Source organism: Sparus aurata, chromosome 8 (assembly GCF_900880675.1).
Source record: "Sparus aurata chromosome 8, fSpaAur1.1, whole genome shotgun sequence".
NCBI classification, from domain to species: Eukaryota; Metazoa; Chordata; class Actinopteri; order Spariformes; family Sparidae; genus Sparus; species Sparus aurata.
In genome coordinates, this window is record NC_044194.1 from 21,915,750 (window position 1) to 21,937,123 (window position 21,374).

A 21,374-nucleotide genomic window follows, 5' to 3' on the forward strand; every position below is an offset into this window, starting at 1 on the left:
TAGGCTGAGGAAAAGATGGAAAAGATAAAATACCTGCTTTTGTCGCCACTAACACAGCTGGAGATGCCCTGACTTCTCTTCAAAAATAAAAATATACCAGTGGTTTGTAGAAACACGAACAGCCAACATTTAGTCTGGGCTGTCAGAGGGTCCTTTGAAACATTCAGTTTGGTTGCTGTTCTTAATCATTGACTGGGTCAGGTTGGCTCCTGTCCAAACTAATCTAAATATTTTGTGTGTTATCACAGAAAAGATTGCCTGTTATAGCAAAAATAGCCGCTGCAGATTGTGATTAGGAGCAGCACATTTTTTGCTTGTGACCACAGAGGTTTCTGTGAGGTAATTTGACCAGGCATTAATGTAGAATCAAGCACCACAGAAGCGAGTAAATAAAAAGATAAAAAGACCTTAAAAAAAACTTGGCCCCCTTGAAGGTAGGGCCCTCGTCATGTTTGATGACATTGTCTTTAATTGGCCCTATTCAAAAACAATTGTTTATGAAATGAAAACAAACCAGTTGATGCACAGTAGGCCTGGAGCTGTCAGGTTGCCCAGAGCTCTGCTGGGGGGCAGTTACTTTGGCTAGTTGGTATTCTGGCCATGATCATTGGCTTTAAGGATAAACCACCTGAGCTAAATTTCAGTTATAGTCTTTTACAAATCTTTTTCGGTATTTGTCTTGAGTTAATTAAACACAGTGTCTCCTTTGTTTCTTTGGTAACTGTCAATACTTAAACAGTGCTAATGCCCTCTGAGGCATCCTGGACATCAGTGGTTGGCCACTGTGGAAATCATCAGCTCCACCTCGTCTCTTATTTTCCTGCATCACCGCACCTGGTCATTTGTTATTGCTTTTGCCATTCCCCGTAGGTTGGTATACGTTATGCTAACAGTATACACTGAATGATACAGCTTCAGTGTTGACTAGAAATGATGTCAGAGCGACCTAACATGTCAGACACTATTGAACGAGGCAAAATCAATCCTCCCTTCCCCAGAAAACAGCTAACAAGAAGGCTCCAGATTGAATTAATGACTGAACGTGCCATTCACTCTAAATATCAGGCTAGAGATTTTGCCTACTCAGGAGCAGCACTTACAATGATACAGACATTTTGCATCTGCGTTATTAAGCAAACTAAGCAATGATCAGACATCTTCCCCCCAGAGTAGCTGTAATGTATCTGTAATCTACTGGCCTGGACAGCCTGCTGGATATTGCAGAGTGTGCTTGTTGTTCCTTTTTTGCAAGGCTCTTTTAGATTTGTGGAGGTGTAGAGAGAGAGCTTAATAACAAGCCTTTGAGACTATCAAACACTATCGTCCTTCACCCCTCTGCGATGCTCATCATATCCATTATAGACATGGAGGCTGATGTCTCTGGGGTTAGCGTGTCAGTGACTGTGGGTCAGCTCTGTTATTCAAAACAGCCTTGAGTTGCTGGGAGAAGGATCTGGTGTTTTGTGAAACAAAGACTTGTTACTGTACTGCTGGCACTGCACCCCAGTTGGTCAGATCTCATCTGTATCAATTTGAAAGTGCTGACAAAACACATGTTTACATGAACACATAGGCATGAACATGATTCATTGGCCCTGCCTGTACATACACACCATGCATCTATACCTCCATTGTGTGCAGAGGCACATAAAGCGAGGCTGATTCCCATGGACAGATCCCCCACTCTGTGGCATGCCCTGACATTATAAACAGGCTCCATGAAGAAGACGAGCATCAGTAATTGTTGCGAGGGGTGGAGGGATGGTCGGTGCAGCGGGCCTTCAACTGGCTGATTGTGTCTCTTTGCCTGCCTGTGATAATTAAAATGACTCCCCCCCCCCTTCCAGTCACAGTGGTGGCTTTGCAAAGCAAGCAGCAGAGCTGTTATTGCTTGTCCTTCAGCTGAAAGGATCGTGTTGGCCAGAGAGCTGAGGGCTTTTGTTCTGAAAGCTGAAAAATCTGGTGTCCAGCCTGGCCGATTTTTAGCAGTGCGCCCTGGGAAATGAGTTATCTAAGCAGCGCATGCAAGAAACCCTGACATTAATCTTTAATTAAGGCCTTTACAATTTCGGACGACATGCCCGGGAGTATGAGAGTTACTGAAGGGGATAGATATGAACAGTGGGCAGTGGGGAGGGCCATGCGAGCAACATATTATATCTCGTGGGGAGCTCATTTTGTCTCATCAAAGTCAGGGATATGTTGATCTTCCGTGGCGTTGTGTAGCTTCTCTTTTCAGTTGTTTAGATCAAGATACTCACTGTGAGGTAAGCTTGGCAGTGAGATGGTCCTGTTTCTATACTCGAAAATAGTTAACAATCCCTAGAGGTAGCGGTAGTGAAACATATGCAGTGTGGCTGCTTCGTTTTCTTCGCAGGGATCCAGATTGCTATATATTCCATGGGGCTCTTGATGAGATGACGCCTGTGTGAAAATATCAAGGTGACTGCTTCTGGTTCACACATTTTCTCCTCGCTCCTGTTTTTTTTGTTTTTTTGTTTTGGGTAATTGGTTGTGGATCTCCTGTTGAAAGAGCCAAGTGATAAACCTGCTGGTAGAACCAGCGTGCCACTGAAGCTTTTGACTGTCTTGTGTGACAGTTGCTGTCTTTGTGATGTTCCACGAAAAAAGGCCTCGAGACACAACCTGTTTCATTCTGGCTGAAGATTCACATGAAAAAAGACAAGTCTCCTATGAAACGAAGCAGGACTTAGGTAATTGTTTTGATTACTCCTTTCCCTCTTTCCCAGTAGGATGTAGGCATTACAAAGCTGAATGCGGAGGTTTGGGGAAGAAGGGACTGAGGAGAAGTGGCAGCACATCTCCCTGCGGCAAGATTTGTTCGCTGGCAACAATGAGAGACAGATGGGAGGATGACGGTGGTGGTAGTAGGAGGAGGGGAGGGGAGGGGGTCACACCTTTGTGAGGCAAAGCAATTGGGAGCGATTAAACCCTCATTCGCCGTGGGGACTACACACTCTGAGGAAGGAGCTGGCTCCTGCAGCGCCTGCAGCACTGTTCCTTTTATCTCCAGTCTTCATGAAGACCCTGTAAATGCCATGGGAGTAGTTAAAGAGAAGCACACAGTGTTCTGCTGGGCTGGTTCACTGTTAATGTTCAACATCATGACAGCAAATGAAAGGAATTTCTTGGGTTGCCTGCACCACCGCAAAGGATCATCTATGCAATAAGAGTGTGGCTTAACCCGTGTAATTAAAATTGCGACCTACACAGTCATACCTCGTCCCTTTTTACCAGCTTAAAACTCCGCTCTGCAGATTCTACTCCACATGGCTTTGATTTGGCCCCACCTGGAAACAAAACGATGATTGAACGCTTGATGCGCTTTCAGCTGTACCCTCAGCCATTTTCATCCCAGATTTGGCAGATAAGAATACATCCTTTTCCTTGCCCATCATGAAACTGGTTCAATACCCAGCGGCGCTGGCTGTGCTGAGGCCTCTCGATATCCACCGTAACTGGCTGCTCATCAACCCGAGAGCACCTGAACACTGAGGGGCTCCTCCATCACCGGCAGACACACAATCACAAGTTCCTCGGCAGGTTATTATGAGACATTCGTCACCTGCGTCTGCTACGTGTTTCCCTGACTTCAGCGTCACTTCAACTTCAATACTTTTATATCCCTGTGCGCAGCCATTTGGCTGTTCATAGCACTTCTTTTCAGCTTTTCCAGTGTGTCTTTTATGTCCCAACCTTTCCACGCTCAGCCCTGCCTCAGCCTGTGCACCTGGCTCACGTGGACCTGCTTTGCAAATGCTCCATGAAACACACAGCACCAAATGTACTAATCAAAAGCTATTGACAGCGCTTTGATGCTGCACTGGTGTGTGCTTGAAATCATATTACACCGGCACCTTGAGAGAAGAGGCAGCCAAAAAAAAAAATCAAACAGGCCGTTGTCATTGTTCTTTTGATTTGCTGCGTACACTGCTGCTGCTTCTTAATAGATGGATAGTGAATGTGAGGTGGAATTAAAATCCCACCACAGAGGAAGAGTCCCAGAGGCACCAGAGCGGGGCAGATCAAAAGGCAAATGAGGAAATCCACACAAGCCGTATCAGCCTGGTATCTTGTGGGGTTTGCTCTCCCGTGTAGGTACGTGCTGACAGCACCATGGCAACCACAGCAATTGATTGGCCCATGTCTCCCGCTGTGCACAGCGCAGGTCTTGTTATGTGGGATATTGGTTTTTTACTTGCTACCCTGGCCCCTCCATAGTGTGCATTAGCTGTGGTTTCTCAGGTACCCAGTCGTCATGTACGCTTACCTTCCATTTGGTTCTGGTTGACTTTGAAGGACAGGAGATGGAGAGAGGCGGGGATGACTGTGACAAAATGCTCAAGGTCTCTGAAATGCTGCTGGTACTATGACACCTGAAGGTGTCAAATTGAGACTTGACGCCATTATAAAAAGTAGCTTGATTTAAACCTGTCATAAAACTCTAATAACCATGATTCAGCGTAGATCCTTACTGTTTTACTTCTAACGTTTGGATGAAGTCTTTGTTTGTTTGTTCTGCATTCATTTCATTAGCATTCTTGTCGACTGCAATATGGAAAATTCCATTTATCGGACATCCAATTTGCAGTGGAAACAAGACTGTGAGTGCCAAATCGGTTCAATTAACCGATGAAATGCTCCTTAGTAGATGGAGAGAATTCACTAAATCTTCAGCCTCATGGAACCCTTTCAGAACAAATGAGACGTTTGACAGCTAAAAATGAAGTTGTTGGTGAAATGTTGAAATTGTGCACAATTTTGCCTGTCAACAACGAGCTGGGGTCATGGAAATATCATTGGGAGTGATTCTTGTCAGTGTGTTTCCATCTAATTATTTGCACGTAGAGGTAGTATTAAGCACTTTTAACCCCAGGCTGCTTGCTATTCAGCCGTCTGCCTTTTTGACAGTCTTATGGCATAATGACTAAACGTCTCAGTTTGTCAGGCCTATTCATTTGTATAAGGAAGCCTCATTCTTGACTCTTGGGAGTATCGCAAATTAAACTGAGCTCTCATAGGGTTTGACATTTGAGGCTGTTGAAGTCATCAACCAGCAGTTCCTGGTCCAGAATGATCAAGAGATGTTTTACCACTGCATGGTACTCGACTTGACAGCACTGAAGACCACAGAGATTTATCACCATGATCAGCATTGTGCAACACAACACATCCTGCACAAACCCTGCATTTTTAAATCACCACGCTTCCACCAGTGACAACTGCAATTTTTTGTATTGATGCGACACAGATTTTGAAAAAGGGCAGCCCAAAACACAATGGCATCATCTGCTATGAGAGTAGCATGGCTCCTTTAACCCTTGTGTGGTGTTCGTATTTTGGTTACTCAGCCAGTGTTCGTGGGTCTGGGAACTGCTGCATTTTTTGGCCTTTAATTCAACACAATCAAACAATTTTATGTTCAAATACTCAACAGATGTTTACTTCATCTTAATTACAAGCAATATATACAGCATATATGGTTAATATTTGCCCTTTACCTTTGTTAAAGCACTTTTATGAATTAAAGTGCTACTCGTTTTTGGTTTGTTTTTTGTAAAATGTAATAAAATAAAATAAAATCTGTTATAATCAAGATTTGAATGGAAGAAATTCAACAAATGTATTGTAGTGTCTGGCAACTCACGTTGTGTATGTATAATGTCGTCAGAGTACGTGATGTATACTGGGAAAGGGAGAGAAGTAAATAAAGAGCATGGTGATGACTGCCCGAGCGGAGTATGAGTATTAATGCCTTTAAGAAGTTGAGAAACACTACATGTATAAATGAAGCAAAGTTTTACATAACTATTGATTTGAATGTATTTGAACTTCATTAGTAATTTAACCCATTCAGGTCAGTTTACACTGCACAAGCTGATGGTGATAGTGGTTCTATGGGTCGGGTGGATGGGGAGCCAGCATTCTCCTCCTGAATCCTCCTCGGGATGGCTGCAGAGCCTGGGGTTCTTGGAACATGTTGTCTTCTCTGGATCTGAGGTCTCACCAGTACCTTTCCCAGTTCCTCGAGAAGAGGCTTCTCCTCTGGAGCTTCCCTCTGTTCCACTCTGGCCTCAGTGCCATCCAGATGAATAAGGCGTTATACGCAGAGATTTCCAGTATGTCAAAGAATATCACCATTGGCCAGTGTTGGGTTCTCCTTTTGCAGCTGTAGGCAGTCACCAGCTTGTCCGTGTTGTCCAGGACTCCTTTGGTAACATCATTATCCATGATGATCTCTGGTTTTGATGCTCCTGACCACAGATTCTCCCATCCCTGTACAATGTACTCATAAATACCACATTCTTGCCTTTCTTTGACGGGCTGGTCCTGGGGCTGGTCTTCGTTTTGTAACTAGCTGATGCTCAATTTCATCCTCTTCTTCAAAGTCATAGTCAGAAAGGTGATCCTCACATTCTGAAACCTCTTCCTCTACCATCATCAAAATTTTCTCTGTCTTCCCAAATTAATTGTAAGGCCCTCTGAGCAGAGAATCTTTTGGCCATCTTGATCAGTTGTGCTAAGGAACCACACTGGCAAAGCTATATTTATTGTGTCCCACCCCCAATTTGCAGCTGGGATAGAGTATGAGAATATGAAGATTGGTTCCCGCAAGAGAGAGGGTAAAATGTGTGGAAAATGTGAGCTCAGACGTTGTTGCTACTTGAATTTTGAAACAATGTGCGGGAATGACAGGGGCAGAAACACAAAACTCACACACATGCGCACACACACACACACACACACACCTGAACACCCTGTATGTAATATAAATGTGTAGGGGGGGTGTACAGAGTGTGGTCATTGAAAATGAGTTCTGATATATGTTCTTCACAGAAAATGAGCCAAGGCCAATGAGTTTGAGGTTGAAAAAATAATGAATCGTATCATTTTTCTTTTACTAAAAATTGAAAACCCTACAAGGGTTAAGGTAGTGTTCACATAGAGAAGTCGTCTTCAAGTGAGTGAGAGGGGGCGAGCAGAGCAGAGGGAAAAAGGTTAGAAGTGAGGCTGTCAGTTTACCAGTAAATGTACAGCGTAGGTTACAGTTTGTCAGTATATAAAGGCCACAGCTTCTCATTACCAAAGTAAAGCTCCTGTGTGTTGTTTCCATACTGCACGAAAGGGTGATGACATGAAAATCAGCTAGGAATCCTGCCAACGTTGAGATGATATCATCTGCAGAGGTAAATGAAATATAGAAAAGTATCTGTTACAAATAGCAAGTTGGGTCAAGTCAAGCCACACCCTGCAAAACCTACCAAGGCCGCTCGTATCTATAATACAACATCCACACTACTGCTTGTTAAACCATTGGATATGTTTGAAAGCTCCAGAAAGTTAGTGACGCTGTCCACACTACATATGCATTCTGTTATGCTATGTAAGCAACCACGTATATGTTATTTGCAAAAATAAAAACAAAAAGATGGCTTGCGCACTGAAGGGATCAAATATCCAAATGATTCAATGCAGTAAAGTGCAACTACGATAAGTTAAGAGTGTTTAATCATTTGGATGTTGGAGCCCTGCAGTGTGTGAGCTGCCTTATAGTTTCATGTTTTCACTTATTTCTGACTCTGGCTTGGATGCATACAAAAAGATACACCTACACTGTTTTTTGCATTTTTGTACTTCATTTTCAACTGTGATATTTACATGTTTCTTAACTCGTAATTACATCGAGATTGCCTGTTTTCTTACCAGAAACTTTCAATTCACTGGCGATCTCCCTCATGCCAGCCACCTTTTTTTTTTAGGTCTTTATAGTAAAAGGAGACGATCTTGCATAGTTAACTCTTCATGAAACATCTGTTTCTTGAGTGAAGTGCTGAATCACTCGCAGAAACTCCACTAGGAAACAATAAAATCAAGCTGATTTTGCCGCTGACGCTCGCTTGCGTTACATGCGGTAGGACACAGTATAAGCAGACTACAAGGTTATAAGCCACATATTGTTGAGGCACCTGTGGATAAAACTTCTAATTCTTTAGCTGTTTTTGCCTGTATGTCAAAATTTTCCAATGCACCACAAACATCTGTGAATGAATAAACCAGATGTTAGGGTTATAGTGATAAAGAACATGTGATCATGTTGATGCAAAATTATTCATCCCTCGAACTGCAAACAGATGTTGGCAAGAAGAGGACTGCACGATGCTGCTGTTCAGCCTTTGAATCTGTCCATGGGCTTCACCTGAGTCCTGTTTTATTTTAGAAAGTTAAAAATGTGCCTCCTTCATAGTTCAACCATAAACACACTCTTTAGAAACTCTAGGAATTTTGGTGTCTGTGAGTTAAGATTGGATATTAAAAGGAGCCATTTTGTCACACTTTCATAGTGAATTTCTTTGGACAATCATCCTCTGTGGATGTTGGCGATACTGCTATCACTCTAAAGAGTAAGTTGCCCTGAGTTCAGCACATGTTCGAATGATATCTGTGCATTCACTTATTAATGACACTCAAGGAAGTGGCATGATTCTTGATGTTAAACACTCCGGGCACTGGAGGTTAGGCTGGCACTTACCACACATAATAACGCCCTGTGTGTCCCTTTACACAGGAAATAAAAACAGTGACTTGCATTGAATAAACTGCTTTATCATCCACGCTCTTCCAGAATGACGTTCTTGCTGTCAATCATGTTGCAGGTGTCTGCCAGTGTGCTTTATGGAAGAAATTGTACAACCCCTTTCGACGAATACACGGAGAGCACGCAGCGTTTAATAGTACAGTATCCCTCCCAGCACCATCCCCACACCTTCATTAAATATGCATTTAAAAAAGCAGAAAGCACATGAATATTGAAATGAATAATGTATAGTTTTTGCTTTTGGCTACGGCGAGATCTGAGTCAAACAGGCTCACTCGCTGCAAGTTTCAAGGAACTGCAAATGTCAGTTATGTTTTTTTCTTCTTCTCCTATAGACTTAAAATGTACATGATCACTCCATCTTCTGCTTTATCTATAAATTGTTGAACAAAACAAATGTTCAGGCAAAGACAACAGGGACGACACTTTTGATTCAGGGCCATGTAAATAATGTTTTGTTTTTCTCAAGGCATTCAAACCGGTATTCAAGCCATGACACTGCAGGCACTCGCTCAAAATTCTGTGCTCTCTTGAGCTCTCTGGCTCGCAGCTCTGTCTCAGTAGTCAGTGCAACACAAAGTTGGCATTCATTCGTTTAATCAGATTTAATTTTTAAATACAATATATACAATACAACATTTGAAATGATACGTGTAAAAAAATATATGTCATCTTACAATACAGTACCATTTAGAGAACGATGGAAAATAAAACAGACACGGAAACAACATCTTTAACACACTCGCTCCACTTAACAATATACAGCACATGTGAACTCCAAACCTGTTGTAAGGTAGTATCGGTAGGCTTCTACAGTACAAACCCAGGACAATTTAGCAGAAGCTGAACAGTAATTCATAGATCCTGACGTACAAAAGAAGTTGTTTTATCCACTGAAAATGCTTTTTGTTCATGCACTTTGTACATGCTCCACTGGAAGACAGCTCACATTTCAAATAACTCAGGATCCACACATTTTATTCACATTCATCACTTGCTTGGAGATTTAGCCAATAGAGTTAAACAGACTTATGCAGTTACCTGCCTGCAAGTGATTCACAAACCTCTGCCCTTTTTTCTCACAGAGATCTGCTGATGCAGTTAGTGTTTAATTGGTGACAAATGGACAGTGAAGATGGCCATTTACGAGCTGTAAGTACTCATTAGGAGGAAAGAACAGTTTTTCCTTCAGTGTTAAGTGAAATGTACAGTACAACTGATCCTGGACACACTGTTCGCTCAAGGCCCTGCTATGGACTGTGGTTTCCAAACATGCTGCCAATAGCAAAATAATGCTGTGCGCAGCAGTTTGCTGACATCCAGTTGAGGAATTTATGCAGCTTTTGTTGTTATCCCCAAGATGTAAATCTGTCCATAAATCTGCAGCGTGCAGCTAGTTTTGGCTGGCATCTTATTTCAAATAAAGATCAGACAGCAATTTCTCCTCCAGAAATATCAGCCTCTCAACACGGTTGCTCTACTTGGGCATGAGGCGTATCAAAGCCATCCATAACACTTGTAAAACATCTAACTGCCCTGCGGTGACATCATGTGTTTATAGCTCATAAGCAGGTAATACTAGGCTGAGTTGGCACCATATTGTGCGTCATAAAGAATACCACACGCACAGCACAATGTAGATTGTGTTTCTGAGCATCATCCATTCAAACGAGATCCCTTCCATGGAGCTGATCCATGCGGGTCACGGAATCATTCACCAGAATGAATGGCGACATTTCAAGGGAAATGCTGAGGAAAAACAATACGCCATATTGTGAGGTGGTGGGCATTCTAATTTCATTTCAGATAGCACATGGGGGATTTTCTGAGGAAGGATTGCGAGTTGGCGTTACAAGCCAATCTGCGAAAGGTCTCGATCTGTGACACTGAACAAGACCTTGAGGGAAAACACGGGGCAGGTGGCTACCGCAACAGCGGAACAAAGCTTTACGAAACTGTTGCAGAATGCACAATGACAATCTGCTTCCACCTCATGTTTCAAACTACATCAGTTTTATGTAAACATTTACCTCTTTATTGCATTGTTGAGTGATTTCTTTATGCCATTTCAGTGTAGAAACCAATCTGTCACTGACGATTGCTCACTGACAGATGATAATTACACAAACATGGAAAATGACAAGATTAGTTTTCAAAGCACGGCTCTGAATTGCTTTGAGCATCATCGTGATGATGAGCTAACATGTGCGGCGTTAATTCTTGCAAATGTTCGCTGCAAAACAACATGAAGCAAGGTGGGGAATTATAAAAGGATCTTCAAAGGAAAGCCAAGCAAGTTTCCCCAAAGCAGCGGCAGACTGTATGATCGGAGAGCAAAGATCACAGGGAGGCAACCATGTAGGAGCAGAAACATTGGAGTTGTGAGAGCGCAACATTGGGGAAAGAACGAATTGAGATCCTATAGCTTCAGGGGAGATGTTGTTTTGCTGGTGTAGAGAGTGAGGCAAACACAGACCAATTTACTGAGGGAAAATTGTGCTGTGGTTAAAAAAAAGAGACCTAAGAGCAGACCTGGCCCATTCTTCACTGTGCAATCTAATCTCAGCTCTTGGAGAAGATGGGTGAAAACAAACATTGTTCTCCTGTCAGCAGCCCTGATGGGGACATACAGTGTGCTCAGTCCACTCACACGCCTGCCTCAAACAATAAGAAGGAGATGATTAAACCGGGAAATAATTTTTAACACTGGACAATTTAAGTGCGACATGATGAATATTCAAGGCAACAATGACCTCTGATACCTTCCTGGAGGGTTTTGATGGGGGAAAATAATAAAGGGCCAGATGGAGCCTTTCTCAGAGGATCCCAGGGCTACACTTGTGCAGGCTCAATATCAATCACAAAAAGATTTCTGAGGACACAATAGCTTCAATTTTTGAAAAAGAATCATAGCAATTCCTTTCCCCTTATAATATTTAATAAGTTGCTCAGGATTTGGAAAAGCAAGAGTGTTCAACTGTAATAAATTCATTTGTCCTTGTTCCACATGAAGCATCTTTCTGAAGAGCCTCAAAATATGTTGTGATGGCAGGGCTGGGCAATATGAAATGTCCCTATTGAGTATTTAATTATACTGATATTTATCTATTAATGTGATATGATATGTATTGAATAAATTATGCTTTACACTCGACAAAACCTCCTTGAATTTGTGAAACAAAAGGGTGGGTTGATTCTATATGTTTTTCTACAAATCCCATAAAAAAGCCAAAACCATGAATGTGTTGGTCCATCTCTTAATGCTTTGCAGAAAAGGCAAAACGAAATGAGCCATCGTTGCTTTTACCAGACTAGAGCATTTTTGGGGACTATTTTCAACTGCAGATTAATACACATTTAGTGCTTTTTTGATTATGTAGCAGGAACATGTCTGAGGGTTCGGTCAAAATCAAGTACAGTTAATTATGAGGAAGTAATAAAGTAACATGTCACCCTGTAAATGTCACCCATGCTCACTGATTTTAGTAGTTTTGAGATGACAATGGAGTTGTAGAGGAATAGGCAGCCCGTCTTCACCAGAAAAGCAGATGTATAGGCCATCTGTGCAAGCAACTTACTACGTTCAGTGTTTGGTAGGCGACAAGCTCTGCTGGTCTCAGTGAGTATGATGGGAGCAAAGGAGGAAGTCAGGTGATGTAGTATAAAAAAGCACAGGATTTACACAAGTTGACTGTGTGTTAATTTAAATTATGTGGAGTAGGTAATGTACCTTAATTTAACCCAAATCATAACCCTTTTTCCAAAACCAAAGAATGTAGCTTGTTACTGAAATTTAATCATATTGTTTTGGTGGCAGTTTTTTTTTTTATTCAAATTCAACCTATTCTGTATGAGAATAAGATATCGTACTTGTTGCTAGGATCAGTTCTTTGTTGGTTTTGGTCTTTTCATCGGACTTGATGACGTTAGGACAAATATGGAATATTGTAAGCGTCATCTTAGATACGAGAATGTTGTAAAATAATGACACAAAGTGATATATCATGTAATACATTATCAATTACATGTGGTAAAACATAATATTGAATTATTGTCCAACCCTATGTTAAGGAAAGCTATGAAAAGCTCTAATAAATAAAGACTTGTGGAACATTTATGAAAGCATACGTCCATGAATACTCTGAGGTCAGTTGAACAGTCCTTAAGAATGACTGGGATGATTCTCCTCTAAGGTTACAACTTGCAGGTATAAAAAACTATAGACTGATTTGGCAGTCAAAATGAGTATCAATAAATACATACAAAATGAATAAATAAACCTGGAAATACATACATTAGTAAATAATGATAATAATAAAAACCTTTGCCTCTATGACTTACTAAGAGTCTTTAGTCCTCATTGGCTGGGGGGTTGTGTAGTCCATAAACTTATACTTCTAATAATGAGCCATTCTTTCTGACTGGCTGTCACCACAATGCGAACACACTCAATGTCAAAGGCAATTTTGTGGTCTACATCTTGAACCTCAATGTTGCCATTTTTAAACTCCCCTAATGTGATATAAGAGGAACACTGTTTCCCTTTTTTAGTCCCGACTAGTTTTTCTCCTACTTCCAGAGCTCCGTGGTGAAGAATGTCATTCTGACGGTCATCAGAACCGGTAGCAATCTTAATTTTACTAATTTTGGTAGATTTATTAAAGACTATAACAAAGAAGTCTCCGGTAGCAGGAGGCTTGCCCCAAAAGTATTCGTCCACAGAGCTGTAAGCCTTTGTGGCGTCGTAGTTCTCAAAGACGTTAATGTTGGTGTAAAGGCTGGCAGGAGGGTTGTCAGGAATGTCTATGGAGTCTTCCTCAAAGTCGTCGTCCTTCAGCTTGTTCTCCGCTCCTTTGTAAGAAGAGTAGTAGCCCATGTGCTGGAACAGCGAGGGCTTGAAGCGGATCACGTCTTTCTGGGCCAGCAGGCCCCTGAAGTGGATGAGGAGCCAGTCGCAGGGCATTTCCTGGTAGAACATGAGGAGGAAATGAGCCAGACGCGGCAGGTCTTTGGAGTGGTACAGCTTCCCAATGTAGCCCAGCTTGGAGAACTCCAACATCACCCAGTAGGAACCTTCTCTGGAGGTGATCACCTTCTTCAGCGCCGTCAGGAAGTTCCTGGAGCAGCGCACATCGTCCTCTAACATCATGTAGAAGTGAGAGAGGTTTGTGCAGAAGTTTAGGAGGAAAGCGTAGTCCACATTCTGCTTAGAGCGGAAACGGACCCGATCCTCCGGGTCGTTATAGTTCCGTTTCAACCCATCCAGAGATGGATAGTACTCCTCTGGTGCCTGGATCACCAGGAGGCGTCCGGCTATGATGTGGTGAGCAAACTTCCTGGTGATCTCCTGCACCAGGTTCTCACACCAGACCAGATCAAAGTCTGCAAGGTGGACTACAACCACAATCTCTTTGAGTTCCTCGTAACTGGACTGATCAAAGATGGATTTGATCGTCTCCAGGAGGTAGTTTCCTCTTTTTCTTTTGACTGATGACAGTCCGATGGTGAGATACTCTGTGAATAAAAGTGAGCAATTCATGTTATTATAATCTAAACAGAAATTATTTTCAGTATATTCTATGCCGTGGTAGGTTTGATAAGAGCAATACTTTCAAACTCATTTAAACGAATGTTCCTAAAGAAAATAAAGTCCCCCTGAGCTCTTGGGAATAGTGAACAAAATAATAATAAAAAAATAATAATCAAAGACAAAATAATCTCAAGGTCCACTTCCACACTTTTTCTCATTTCTTGCTTCCAACTGCATCTCTCAGTCTTACCCAACTGATACCCTACTTATACAACCACTTGTTATCAATTGACCTAAGTCTAACAGATCTCATGGATGACAATTCATTGAATTCAAATGAAGTCTGCTAATGAAGACCTTTGCAATGTAGTTCATGAAAGCTCTAAAAAAAAAAAAAGCTAATGAGTGGACCTTGAGCTAAGCCTACGGTGTCAGCCCTGCAATATTTAACAAATCAGAAGACCATAAGATTTATTTAAAATACATTTCTGAAACATTTATGACCAAACTTTTATTACACTTGTAAAACCAACCAGGGGAGCTTAGTGTTCACTTTAGGTAAAAGTAAAAACCACTGGATGACTAAATCTTGGTATATGCGAGAAGAGTAGCAGGTAGTGTTTAAATTTGAGGTCTCTGTGGAACAGTTGCTTTTTATTGCTCTGTCTTCAATCCCTACATCAGACAGTATAAGGTTTAGATTTTATTCGTGGCTCATGTTCACAACCATGATTTACTATAATTCCCCAAAGATCACAAAAAAAGTCAATGGAAATTTCATTTTAGACAAACACTAAACTTACTCTTGCGGTTCAGTGGGGTTCCAGCGAGATAACGATACGTGACATTAATGGTTCCAGAGAAATTACTGAGGTCTCTGAAGGTGTGAACATATCGCTCTGAGCTCGGCGGGTGGGCCGATGTTTCTCTGAGCTGTCTTTTATCACCTTCCTGGAACACAACATGAAAAACACAACATTACTTTACATAATGAACATCAGAGAATACACACACGCTGTCACAACTACTGCAGAAAAGGAGATGGGAATAGTCATCTTGAAAACTTTGCTACTGTGAATAATTCAAATAAGGTGAAAACCAGACGTTTGCTTTCTTAAACTTGCCTCTGACATCCTGTGCAAACCTGAGACAATATGTGTTCTGATGTAGCTGAGCTAAACCCCAACGTTTGGAGACAAAGGGAATCTTGAAACCTCTCCAAGCAGTTTGCACAGGCGAGCGAATATGTCATATGACTTGAGAAATGCACAAGGGGGCTGAAAATGCGAATTCTCTTTAAATAATTTAAACAACAAACACAGATAATGTACTGTGATCACCAACTTTTGATGGTGTCATGAATAAGAAATAAATCATCTGGATGTTTTCAACTTGGGTCCATGTCATGAAAATTTAAACATGTTTCCTTAAAAAAAAAACAAGCAATTATAAACAGCGACAACATGGGTGGAGAGAGGAAATACCAGAACACATTTGGTTTCAAAAGCACATTTGATAAAACTTCAGAAGAAATCTAGGAATACTTAGTGATCTATCCACCCATCAATCCATCCATTATGAAACCGCTTATCCTTTTCAGGATCACGGTGGTGGCTGGAGCCGATTTGAGCTGACATTGGGCGATGGTGGTGTACACCCTAGATAAGTCACCAGTTCATCACAGGGCCTTATTGATCTATTTAGTAAAAATTTCCAATTTGCAAAATGCTTGCTAAAAACATACACAACGAAAAATGTACTGACCAGCACGTAGCCATCTTCAATGTAGAGGTTCAGGAAGAGGAGGAAGGTGATGAGGAAGCCGAGGAAGGGAATAGTGGAGCGTTTCCTCAGACACCTCATCTTGTCCAGAGATTTCCACACAAGCCTCATGCTGTACGCGCTCTCGCTGGGATCTGCACGGGAAGAACATGGAAAACGACACGTTAGGCCTGCTTGCTCTGAATGTCGTCAGCCATCGTTGCTGCATGCGAATAATTTGCCTTTTTATCAAGCATCAACAGATTGTGGGGGAATTCATTTTTAGGACCGCGTGGTCATGTATGTGATTATCTTCGACGAGCATCATAATTGTTCTTCAGCAGACTTCTAATGACGTGTTGTAGAGTGGTGCTTTTCTTTCCTTCTCAGGGAAAAATGTGGACCAAATCCACTAATTGGATCACATGAGAGAAAAGGCAAAGGCACTGCAGGACATTCCCCACAATGGATTACTGATGCGAATCAAGTATGTGTCTTTACCTATAACAACCAAAGCTGAACCAATAGTCGTCTGAATTTTTTAATGCATCCACACACCTCACCCTGCACGTGTTTTCTAGCTGTGCAGTAATGGGTGGTGGTGCGATGGTGGACGGTCAGAATTTCAATACATTCTTATTCTTTGACGGGCAAAAAGAGAGATGCCTCTGTATGCTCTTATCAGCTCGCCTTCTCCTCTTTGTTGTGAAAATGTGAATCTCTATTTTTAGATTACGGGCCATCGTCACCAAAGGGAAAAAGTCATTTCAATTTCCAATTCAGTTCACTTTATTTCAGATTTGTGGTCCATAGAAGAAAACAATAGAAAAGATAACGGGTAAGAGATGAGACCAAAAAGAGACAAAATAGATCATAAAATGCAGACTTGCTTTCATTTTTGATCAAAATTAATTACTTAATTATTTGTCAATCATTTATTTTATAGAGTTAAAGAAAATAGAGAAAGACACCAATCAGACCTCATGGTGACCTTCAAATGTGTCTGTCTTTGTGTCAGACCAAAAGTCCAAAACCAAATTGTACGCAATAAAGACTGTCATAGTAAAATACAAAACATCCTGACATTTGATATGCTGGAAGAGAATTTTCCATTTGCTTAATAAAGAGCTTAAATTATTGATCAATTAATGCCATTCATGTCAATTAATGCTCGGTAAATCAAACATTTTTTCCAATTCATATATATATGTATATATATATATATATATATATATTTATTTATTTATTTATTTTTCAATTTGTTGTTTGATTGTTAAAATGTCTTAAATGGTGAGGTATGTGGGTGTGTGTAAAACTGGTGCAGGAGTTTAGACTGGTGTATTTCCTCCTGGTTACAAAGATCCTTTCAAAGGTGTGGTCATATTTGTCAAAATCCACCAATAATAGTAGACGTCAGCTGTAGTAGCATTATGAGGGAAAAGGAGATGGCAGGCATGAAGCCAAGAGAAGTTCTCACAAGACCTGTAGGTGATTTCTTGTAAACAGCTCTTTGAAGCTTTTATTCATTAAGGCTTCTATAAATAATTGGTATCAGTATCAGCCAAGATTACATTTGTAAAAATGTTTGATTAGATTATAGCTACATTTCAAAAGAATACTTGATTAAAGTTTTGATTATGCCCTTAGGTGATGACAATTAAAAAAAATTACAAAACCTTACGGGCATTGATTTGACAACTGCAAATGCTAGAAATGGAAAATGAATTATACTGTATTTGCAATTTAAAGTATCATTTCGTATAAATTCATTCATGTAATTAGTAATCAGTAAATGACTTAATTTCACAGTATTCTGATCTAACCCTGGGGGTGAGCTGTGTCAAAGGACATTGACAGGTTGGATACTATACTGTATATATCCACGCTTAAATGTCCAATTGTCTTTTGCTTTCGTCCCCTTGTCGGTAATGCATGGGTAACAATCATGGATCGACCCAGCAACTTTATATAATCCATTAAAACAGTAGATTTGCAGCTTCCTTAAATCACGCAGAGTCGAAACAAAAATCCAGGTCCAATATGTTGGGTTCCATTACGATTTTAATGATGTCAACAATAATTTGGTTGTCAGAGACTCAGGGCAGGAAGGCAAAGAGTCACACAGTAAATTGATTTATACACTTTTATCCTAATAGTAAATGATCTGCAACACCGATAAACAAAAGAAAAGAAATCCGCGGTCTGCTTCACGTTGACAGCTAAACTTACATATATCTGGAGGCTTAAAGTGGCAATGAAACCTATATACAGCTTTCAGCCATAACGCATTTATGTATCAGGTGCAGTCACAAAAAGATTGGCAACTCCTCATACCAACCGCACAACTTAGACTGACTGAGGGAGAAAAGGCAGACAGCAGCCGCAGAAGTAACAGCCTATCAATGGCGCTGGTCTTTTCTTTGCCAGCAATTAGGCATCAGCATGCGCTTTTGTTCCACTGCTGCAAAACCCCAGAGATGCCTAATAGAATACAAACTACCTCTAAGCTCAGTTCAATGACCATACACACATCGATCACTCGCACCAGGAGTCGGCCTCACCTGGGATTCAGCTAGTCAATACCTCTTTGTGCACACTTGAAAACTGAATTTAACACATCCATCCACTGCAGCCTGTTCTATGCAATTGTCGACTCAGTGTGGCATAATGTGGCAGGCAATTATCAGTAATCACAATATTCAGAACTGTTACTCACCTTACACAGTATGACAAACATGCATTACTACCTACAGCATATGTAAGAATGTGCTTTAATTATGAGCTGGTTAATTGCTGCAATTTCATATTGACTGTCAATCTTGAATTCAAAGAAACAGTATTTAAGGCTCGGAGCACAAAAGGAGCACCTGTCTCCTTAATTGTACGTGTTGTCAGCACTGAGTCCAACAGTTTGATCAAATCAATAAAGGAGTCAGTATGAAGGTGTGAGGTTATAACACGTTTTCATCAAATTCTCTGTGAAGTTCTGCATAACAAGTCAATTCTGTGTCACATACACAAAATGAACAAGCACAATACGGCAGACGCACAGCTGTAGTGGTTTCCATTACATGTCCTCGCATTCAGCATTTACCAGCTGACAGGCTTGGAACAGTTTAACCCTTATATCCTAATCTCTATCTGATGCAATGCTACAAGCCAGTCAACATTTCTCTAGTACTGTATCTGGAATTTGAAAATGTCAGTTGAATGTTTTAAACACACTTTTGTAACTATATACAGTACACAATATGTCATCTATACCAGTGGTTTTCAAAGTGCGGGGCGCAGCATGTAGCTAGCTAGCGCAAAATGGACAGGTTTTTGACAACAAATAGACCGAAGGAGCAGACCAACAGCCCTGCAGTGGAGGACTCTGCTGCAAAAAAAACAAAAAACTCATGGCCAACTAAAATCTGAAAATATGAGGCAGCATACATTAAGTATGGCTTTATGGCCATGATAACCCGAAATGCATCCTCTGTCTGGAGACCCTCTCAAACAAGTGTTTAGATGTTCGTTAATAATTTTCTTATGCTAAACAAATGTAATAATTATTGAATAGTGAATAAAAGAAAGAAAATACTTTCTAAAAGTTGATGTTTCTTTACATATTTTGTAGCATTGTCTGTGGGTTTGAGGGGTCCCCGGCCAGAAGCAAATTCTGTTTGGGGGGCCTTGGCATGGAAGAGTTTGGGAACTCCTGATCTATACACTCTTTGTAAGCTATTGTGTTAGTAACAAAGTGTTCTTGGTTTAAGCACAAAACTGCTTGGTTAGGTTTAGGAACAAAAACTGCTTGGTTAGGTTTAGGAACAAAAACTACTACTAGATCATACTTTGGGTTGAAAAAGGGCCACTGACCAGGCTGCTCTTCTTAGGGCGTTGGGAATGAGAACGGGCTGTTCCAAACATTGTGTCAATGCAGACAAAAACAATGCCTTCATTACTGTGAACATGCATTTCATAGAAATTCAGTTTTCCTTACTCTCTAGCTCTGTTTTCAAAGCAGAATATGTTGCATTGTCTCCACTGTATCTGTGGCATGTCTTGAATAATTTGCAGAGCTCCGCTGTAGAAAGCTGAGAGCAGCATGCTGATGATGAGAGGAGTCATTAGGGCCACTTTGGGGGAATCCCAGTTGATGACTACAAGTACACAAGTCCTCCTGACACCACAGCTCAGGTAACTCTTGCTTCTCTGTGCCTGCCCTGCGTTGTTCAGTGAGAGCACAGCGGAAGCCCTTTCCTTTAGCACAAACTATGTTGCACCCACTGACCTACAGTAACACTAAGAAAAATAAGTTGTGCATGGGAGAGCTACGATTAAACTACTTTCCTGCTTCATGTTCGAGGGGAGCTGATCTCTCATACCGGAGTTTTGGGTGTCTATCCCGATAATACAAGACAAAGCGAGGCGCCTCTCTTATTTCAATAATTCAGTGTGGGCTCAGTGCAGGAAGAGGATAAGATGCTCATCCTGCCAAAGGCGCAGCTGGGAAACATGCTCACTTCCCCTACCCCAGATTTAACTGTGACTGAGATGCATGGCAGAACAACTAAAACATCATCATCATCCCTACTTCCACTCTACTGTATATTCCTGGAATATGCTAGAATATAAGGTGTATGTGGAGATATGGATGATGGATCACTGCGAGCATCCTCCCGATGCTCGCATGTGTGTGTTGTTCTGCTCATTCTTGTGGTATGAATCCCGAGTGCAACTGCAGCAGTGAAATGAACTAAGTGTGTTTTAATGGGTGTGTCATCCTGGCAGTCACACACTCAGATGTCTCCAGCACCATTTCAGGACACAGCGCACTCCCAGCAGGCTGGGGCTGTTAAATATCCATTATGCACTGTGTGTGTGAACTGGACCAAATAAACCACAACACTGCCTCTCTGCTCACTTATACCCAGCGCGTGGTGCACTTAACAGATATCAGCTGTCTTTCCTGAACTCCTTTTTAAAATCGTGCTCTCAGTGAGAGGTTAAATCCCGTTAGACTGATATAAAAGGAGCTGGGTGGCAACAAAACTGTGACAAATGCAGAGTGTACTAGCCAGACTTAACAAATTCAATTAGATTTTCCATCTTGTGGCCTAAGTGTTTAATTTGATCAAGATTCTCAATTTGTTTGTCGTTTTTTTTGTTGTTGTATCATTTAGGCTGTAACCAACAGTCACACCCTGCCAGGAGCCAGAGTTCCTTGAGATTTTTACTACAGAGATAAGACAGAGAACACGCCCACAAAGCCTCTGAAAAATCCTCCAAGAAAGCTATCACCTGGTTGTATCACGCCACAACTACTGCCTTGGGGTTTGGAAATGCCTCTCTGCTGGAAATCTTCTGCCCATCAATCCTTGACGTCACAGCAAGCCGAGGGTTATTATGTTGGTGTGCAGAAAGAGGAGCGAGCGAGGGAGTGAAAAACGAGAAACAAAGGAACTGTAAAATTACGTA

General features: G+C 41.3%; 1 protein-coding gene across 14 annotated transcripts in view; it reads right to left on the bottom strand.

Annotated features, from left to right (window-relative positions):
- Nucleotides 1–9,197: 9,197 nt before the first annotated feature.
- LOC115587137 (alpha-1,3-mannosyl-glycoprotein 4-beta-N-acetylglucosaminyltransferase C) overlaps nucleotides 9,198–21,374 on the bottom strand; it is a 108,064-nt gene continuing 95,887 nt past the window's right edge. For all 14 annotated transcript variants that reach the window (XM_030426787.1, XM_030426790.1, XM_030426783.1 and 11 more), the window contains 3 exons: nucleotides 15,912–16,063; nucleotides 14,951–15,098; nucleotides 9,198–14,131 (listed from right to left, as the gene is read on the bottom strand). In XM_030426787.1, the coding sequence (XP_030282647.1) occupies nucleotides 12,975–14,131; nucleotides 14,951–15,098; nucleotides 15,912–16,040 (1,434 nt within the window). In that variant the 5' untranslated portion in view covers nucleotides 16,041–16,063 and the 3' untranslated portion in view covers nucleotides 9,198–12,974. The remainder of the gene's footprint in view (nucleotides 14,132–14,950; nucleotides 15,099–15,911; nucleotides 16,064–21,374) is intronic.